The sequence below is a fragment of the Arachis hypogaea genome, chromosome 13 (genome assembly GCF_003086295.3).
Source record: "Arachis hypogaea cultivar Tifrunner chromosome 13, arahy.Tifrunner.gnm2.J5K5, whole genome shotgun sequence".
In the NCBI taxonomy this organism is placed as follows: domain Eukaryota; kingdom Viridiplantae; phylum Streptophyta; class Magnoliopsida; order Fabales; family Fabaceae; genus Arachis; species Arachis hypogaea.
Window position 1 is genome coordinate 104676850 of NC_092048.1, and position 8088 is coordinate 104684937.

At 35.1% G+C, this 8088-nt stretch overlaps 1 protein-coding gene across 1 annotated transcript; it reads left to right on the plus strand.

The window, feature by feature from the left end:
• The first annotated feature begins 7044 nt into the window (after positions 1–7044).
• LOC112735194 (uncharacterized) lies at positions 7045–7602 on the plus strand. The gene has a single exon (XM_025784762.1). The coding sequence runs from the start codon at positions 7045–7047 to the stop codon at positions 7600–7602; it is 558 nt and encodes a 185-aa protein (XP_025640547.1).
• The last annotated feature ends 486 nt before the right edge of the window (positions 7603–8088 follow it).

An 8088-nucleotide genomic window follows, 5' to 3' on the forward strand; every position in this document is an offset into this window, starting at 1 on the left:
TCTAATTCAACAAGTATGATTAAAAATAAAACAATAAACTTATAATTAATATAACATAATATTAAAATTAATTTAAAATATATTTTTTTAATTCTCTTAGAGTGCACATGAGTTGGGTGAAGCCGGATTCGTCTTAACTCAGATTCGACCCGAAATAATGAACGGATCTATTTTTGAGATACTTATCCAACCCTAAATCCAATAAAATTATATCAAATTAGCCCTTAAAATGTTTAGAATCGGGTCGAATTTTTGGACCAGACCAGACCATGAACACCCTTATCTTCACCTGTAAGGTAATAGGATTGTTTGAGTGATAGGTAAATTCATTCTCCTAAGCTTTTATCAGTTTCAAGGCAGATTTTTTAGGTATTAAAGAATATATATATTCTAAGAAAAATAATCATAATTTTTACTAATACTAATAACAAAGAACGAAAATACATGAAGGTAGGTTTCTTCTTTCTAATATATATGACCTCATTTATTAGTATGTCTCAATCATTCAATAACATAGTAGATACCGTGTCCTATTGTTACTATCTTGAGCATCAATGTCCATCTTTAGAAGTAACAGCATTTAAATTTCCTCCTTTTAATACTCCAAAAGCCTTAGATATAAATATGGGCAGAGAGAGAGAGAGAGAGATGGTGTGGCAATAGCATCATCAACTCTTTTGAGGGGGGCCAATGCTTAAACTTTAAATTACAAAAGCTGAGTAGAGAGTAGCTGGTGGAAACATTTAAAAAGCTAAGCAATGGCACTTCAATAAGTTAGGCAAAGAAATCTAATTGGCTCTGCGGGTTAGATTTTTCTTATGACTATAGTAATAAATGGAAAACTGAACGCATGGCTGCATCTACCAAATGACTGTGTCTGTTTTTGCTAGAGAAACTCTATCCACATTTAAGACGATATTTGCCTAGTAGCGTAGTATATTTTTCATTTCTTTCTTCATGACAGTTCGGATTCCTCTACTGGATGTTAAACCAAAACAAGAAGTTGGAATTATTAACACACATGCACTGCACAATTTTCAACTTTTTTGTATGCATACTTCTTAATTTGTGTATATTAAGTTTACCCATCCCTCATTAATTCCTTTTTCGGGTATATCAAGTAGTAAAGATGACAAAATATGTGATACCAAGGAATTTGATGGATTGAATATCTATTTAAAACCAACAACTAAATTTTAATTCTATAGAAATTACTTTCTAGTGAAATATGAGCTAATTACAAAACCAGCTGCGTTACACCAGCCCCAAAATCTTATTTCTGTTCTTTTATAGTTTACTCATTTTCTTTGTTTTTTGTTTTCGTTCTCCTGGTCAATGTTTACTCCTTTCTAGTTCTCCATCAAATGGGCCATTTGCTACAATCCAAAATTTTGTATTCCGAGGTCTCCTTTTACAAAATTTTCTATTCCGTAGTCAGGGCTCACAGCTGGAAGAAAGAGGAGGAGGGAGGGATAGAGAAAAAGCCTTTCTCATTTTTTGGGTTTTGGGACACCGTTACTTCTGAGCAAAAAAAATTATATAGGGGAAAATTTGAATAATATTCTAAAATATTAGGACTTTTTCCTGATTTTCTAATACATGGGGATTAAGAAAACTGAAAATGCAGGGAGAATTGCATTTTTTTTTAATTTATGAAAAGTAAATACTCCGAAGACAATTTGCATCATTTTATTTTATTTATTCTAATTTTGTTCAGGGAAAATTGTAATTTTTTTAAAAATTAAAAAGGATTTTGCCGAAGGTAAATTGTTCTGCTAGAAAAAAAAATATATAAATAGAATACACCGGCCAAGAATGATGAGAAGTTAATATGCTGGGTGAATTTTAGACATCACTATATTTACACAATTCACATATTTACATCCTTTTTTATAAAACACAATTTAAAATTATATCAAAATTAAAAAGTACAATTAAAATTTAAATTTTTAACACTTATTTAAAGAGGTTATTAAACTAAATTCTCAATCAACTTAAGTTAGTATATTAAGATATTCTGTTAATATATAACTTGGATTAAAAAAGTATAAATATACTTTTCATTTTAATTAGTTAAACTTAATATTTTAATTTTCCTAGTATTAGTGAGAATGCTCAAGCTTCACACTCTTTGATCATAATTTATTGATTCATGTTAAAATTAATATATAGGATATTTTAGTATGTCTATGTTATAAAAGTGATGGTAGTTATGATATTTTAAAAAATAGCATTAATATTAAAATAGTATTTTTTTTATTATTCAGCAATACTTTTTTAAAATATTATTGTTAAAAAATATTACTAAAATATAAAAAAATAATATATATTAAGTTGAATTTTAGTATGTTTCTATTTATAGTAGTTATAGTGACTATAAAATATTGTTAAAATCAAAGTTACAAACTAATTTAGATTGGTCGAGTGATCAACTCATTCATTTGCTTAACCAAGTGTCAGGAGTTTGAATCTCGCATTGACCAGTAACAAACCTTTAAATAGATCTTAGATCCACGACAAATTAATTCATAACTTGTCGGGTTGAGAGATATCGTGAACAACAATAAAAATATGACTGGAATTAACTCAGTGTATTAAGAAAGTGCCAGATCATCCTATGTTTGCTGAATCAACATCGAAAAGGATCCGTGAACCATTATAGTATCCGGAGCTTATTCTCAGAAGTTATTATAGTGCAATTAAAATTTAAGAGATCAAATTAGTGAAAAATCATAAATATGAAAGACTATTACAGAGATTTAGTTTTGGTCGTGTTTGACAAGAATTGTCCTAGTAATTTTTTTTTGGGCTTGGATTGTCCTAGTAGTTTATGATTTGTTAAGGCCAGGAGAACATATTTTTGGCAGAGAGCCCAGGGTTGGACTATTATTTATTTAAGGGTTACACGCTTGAAAGCCCAGATTGATCTTATGTTCCTGTATAAGAGACCCGGTACGATCCAAAAACGATATAAAGTTTCTCCAGTAAGACGTAAATTTGTAATTCTCATCCAAGAGTGAAACATAAATTTGTCTTGTCGGAAAAAATAAAAATAAAAATTTGTCAATATACACAAAAAATTAGTTATTAAAATATTTATTATATATTTTTGTATAAATATATGTTATTTAATTTATTTTTAATATATATTTTATATTAATAATTAATTTGATGTCTGCTTTTTTATGTATATATAATATAATTATAAATTTGTAATTTGGTCCTTTAATATATTAATTGTTGTTGTTGTTATTGTTATTATTATTATTATTATTATTAAACTCACATAGTTACACTAAAATTTCGGAGCCCTATCAAGTTTCAAGAAAAAGATTTGTCTAGTATCATTTTAGTTGTAAATAAATGATGGAGAACTACAACTACCAATTACCAAGTGTCAAGACTAGATTCTATCAGTTGTCTATGGTAAACATAACAAAGCAAAGATAATTAAAAGGCATCGTTATTAAGTAGTAAAACTAAAACTATACACAGTGCACCTAGAGAAGACAAGTCACTATTGTTTAAATGGGAAAAATAATACGGGGTAGGTGCCACATGAGGAGTTGTGAGTTGTGACCATACTCCTCATCAATGACAATGTCATAAAGAAGCAGCAATCTAACCTAACATAGTAACATGCAACAAAAAGACAAAATTAAATAACTACAGAGATGGGTCTGCTAAAGAAAGGCTGAAACCCCACCTTACGTGCAAATAGCGACATGCATGTTGCAAATTCCGGTAGCCACAACCTACCCTGTTGTTGGTCGAAGATTGGATTAATCAGGGACGTCGAATTAAGAAGATGAAAATTGATACCGAATGTCTCGATTCACTTAAGATTGTCGAAGAGTGAAGTTTACAAGTCGAAATAAGTTATAGTTCCGCAACTCTTATTGTAACGACGTATTGACTCCGCCGATTTATGATTATAAATGACCTTTATTCAGTAACGTCGGAAAGGAGATTTATTTCTCTTGAATGCCAGAAAACGGTCGTTTTCGTCTCCTAGTTATAAAAGGAAACGATCAGAGTTTTAAAGGTATGTGACTTTCTAAGATAATAGCTCCTATTATAATTTTCATCTGCTGACTTGAGCGTCGGAGTACTTTTTGCAGGTACTCTCCTCCTCGTTTCATCTGCGGCTGACGTATATCGTGACCTAGCCAAGAAGTTCATTAACTCCCTCCAGAGGACGAATTATACTTCAGCTAACCAGGCAAGAACATTTGGCGCCCATCGTGAGGCCGAAAATTTAGAATACCTCTCTTTATAGGCCTCAAATATCTCTGCATCCGTTCATGGCTGATGCACCTCTCCCCACTCCGTCCGACCTTCTTCGGATGGTAACCGAGCTTCAGCAAGCAAACCAACGCATAGCTGAGGCAAATCAACGCATGGCGGAGGAGAATAAAAGGATGCAATACCAAATTGCGCAATTAGCTAATGCTCGCCTTGAACAAAATAATGACCATCAGGAGCGACACGCAAATGACGAGCGTCAGTCGGAGCCAACCCATGTCTCTGAAACACCTCGGAATGATGATGACAGAGGTCCTCGGAATGACAGAGCTCCACCTGAAACCGAGGACGATGAACCCGACAACTCTGGAGGGCCGTTTACGGCTGACATCATGAATTTTCAACTTCCTAGACAATTTACCCTTCTGACGACTCTTCACTGGTTTTGCTCTTTACCTACAGATTCTATTTCACACTTTCAGGAGTTGGCGAAGCATTTCGAAGACCACTTTGTAGCATCGGCAATATACTTGCATAATTCCGATTATTTGACTACCATCAAGCAAGGTCCGTAGGAGAGCCTGAAGGATTACATTACTCGTTTTACGAAAGTAGCTATGAGAATTTCTGATCTTCACCCCGAAGTCCACTTGCATGCTATCAAAAGTGGCCTTTGCCCAGGTAAATTTCAGGAGGCCATTGCAGTAGCCAAACTGAAGACTTTAGCCGAGTTTCGTGATAAGGCCAAGGGACAGATAGACATTGAAGAGCTCTGTCAGGCACGAAAGGCCGAAAAGTCGGCAACGACCAAGGACGACAATAAAACTCGGGATAGTAAGAGGACCTTCAAACCTGTGCCTCGTTACGAGTCATACACCCAGTTCAACACAAAGAGGGATGACATTATTAAGGAAATACTAAATTCCAAGCTGATTAAAACCCCCCCTGTAAGGTTGGCAATTATTCTGAACCAAAGAACACGGACAAGTCTAAATATTGCACTTTTCATTAGAAGTACTGCCACACAACCAACGAATGTGTGATTGCTAAAGATCTCCTAGAACGCTTAGCAAGACAAGGACATTGATAAACCACTATTTTATGGTTTAACTTGTGTTTAATTGAATGGTTTCATCAAGTATTCACCCACTTATTCATACTAATTGCATGATTTTATAACTCCTTCCTAATATTGTTTTATGATTGAAAACTTGCTTCCTAAAGATCTTTAATTAGTATATTTTAATTCTCCTTTATACCATTCGATGCCGTGATCCGTGTGTTAAGTGTTTCAGGCTTCATAGGCAGGAATGACTTAGAAAATGGAGAGGAAGCTTGCAAAAATGGAAGGAACACAAGAAACTAAGGAGATGACCAGCAAACACCGACACGCGCGCATGGCTCACGCGAACGCATGGAATGGAAAAATCGTAGCGACGCGAGCGCGTGCCTGACGCAAACGCGTGGATTGGAGTCTGCACGAATGACATGAACGCGTGGACAACGCGTACGCGTGACAAGGAAAATCGTTGAATAACGCGAACGCGTGGACGACGCGTACGCGTGACCTGCGCAATCTGCAGAATTAACAGAAAACACTGGGGGCGATTTCGGGCCGCGTTTTAACTCAGTTTTTGGCCCAAAAACACAGAACAAAGCCAGAGAACATACAGAGACTCAAGACACATCTTAGACATAATAGACATACAGTTTTAGATACATTAGGATAGATTTTAGGTTTCTAGATCTGAATTTAGAGAGGATTACTTTCCCTCTAGGTTCACTTTACATTCATTGTTTCATGCTTTTGGATACTGAAGAGTCGTTACCTCCGTTGAAGACATTATTCTAGTTTGTTTACTTTGTCCCTTATTCTTCCATATCCTTATTTATTTTATTTAGAGTTCTAATTGGATTATTTTCATGAATTGTTGATAAAGAGGATTACCTTTATTTTTAATTAATTTTCAGTCTCTATTTTATTTGAATTAATTTATTATGTCTTCTTATATTTTTCTGAGTATTATATTCATGTCAATAGAGTAGATTTCCCAAACTTGACATGGGGGTTGATTAAGAGGAGACACTTGAGTTGGAAGGCTTAAGTGTTGGTTAAGGTAGAAGTTGTTGGCTTGTTCTGTATTTACTAACGCTAGACATTCCCAAGGGAGAGGACTAGGATTTGCGAATAAGGATTAGCTCAATCACTTGACTTTCCTTTATTTAGTAAGGGTTAACTAAGTGAAAACAAAAACCTTTTTGATACTACACTTAAGAGATCGCAACAAGGATAGAACTTCCAATTAATCATTCCCCCAGTCAAGACTTTTTATTAGAATATTAATAATCATTCTTAGTTTTATTGCTTAAATTTATAATTATTTAATTGCTCATTACCCAAACTCAAACTCTCTTGAAAATTTCTGATTAATAAGTTAACACCCTTTCCTGCAACTCGTTGGGAGACGACCTGGGACTCATACTCCCGGTATTTTTATTTCTAAATTTCTTGACAACTTTTCTAAATTGACAATGCAGATCTTAGCTGGTTAAGAACTATACTCTCAACGCATTCTCTATATTGATTTCTTAATTAGCCGACTTTTGCCCCCACGTCAGACATCTCGACAAATTTATTGTAGGGCATATCCAGAAGAGGACAATTCCTACCTCTGACCCATCTACAGCAGGTCCATCATCAAAAGACAAAGACAAGGCTCCTGCTCAACCTAGGGGCGTGATCAACTGTATCTCGGGCGGTTATGCTGGGGGCGGACATACAAGCGTACTTACAGGGCCATGTTGGCAGTTGGGGACACTGCCAACAATCCTCAACCAGTTCAGGACATTCCAGAAATGACCTTCCACCCGACTGAGTTTAATTGCAGCGACACCAACTTGGACGACCCTATGGTCATCTCCATCCAGTTGGGAGACCTAATAGTTCGGAAAGTTTTGCTGGATCCGGGGAGCAGCGCTGATGTGTTATTTTTTGCCACATTTGAAAAGATGAAGCTGAGCATTAACATTTTACAGCCATCTATCAGAGACTTGGTCGGATTTTTAGAAGAGCGGGTCCCCGTTCTGGGTTCAGTGTGGTTGCAAACCACACTCGGTGAGCAGCCACTATCTAAGATACAAGATATTCAATATCTTGTAGTCGACTGTTTTAGCCCATATAATCTCATTTTAGGTAGACCTTTTTTAAATATATTTGCTGCAATTGTATCCACAATTCATCTTTGTGTCAAGTTTCCTGTGCATGACAATGTAGTGGCCACGGTTCACAGTGATCTTCAAGAAGCTCGGAATTGTTATAACACAAGCTTGAAGCCTATTGATGCCAAGGCATCTTAGGCTAGTTTCACTAGCATTTTTTTGATAGTTTTAGTTGTTTTATGCATTTTCTTGAGCTTAAAGTAACCAAGAATGATTAAAAGAAGAACAAAGCAATGAACCATCCAAACAGTATGATTTTGATGCAAATTCTATGAGTTTTTAGTTATATTACTTGAATGCTATGAATGGAAGATTTCTCATGAAATTTTGCAAGACTTTGATGCAATTGTTTGGATGATTTCAGGGAAGAAGAGGCTAGGCAAGGAAGCAACAAAGTCAATAAAGGAAGCTTGAATATCACATGTGGAGTTTAAGTTCCAGTTTAAGCCTAAACTGGAGCTTAAACGCCAGAATCATGAAGGCTAAGAAATGCTGAAACTGAAGTTTAACCTCCAGTTTAACCTTAAACTGGAGGTTAAACGCCAGAATGAAAATGCCAATCAGGAAGCATTTCCACGTTTAACCTTAAACTGGAGGTTAAACGCCAGAAATGGGAAGTGCACC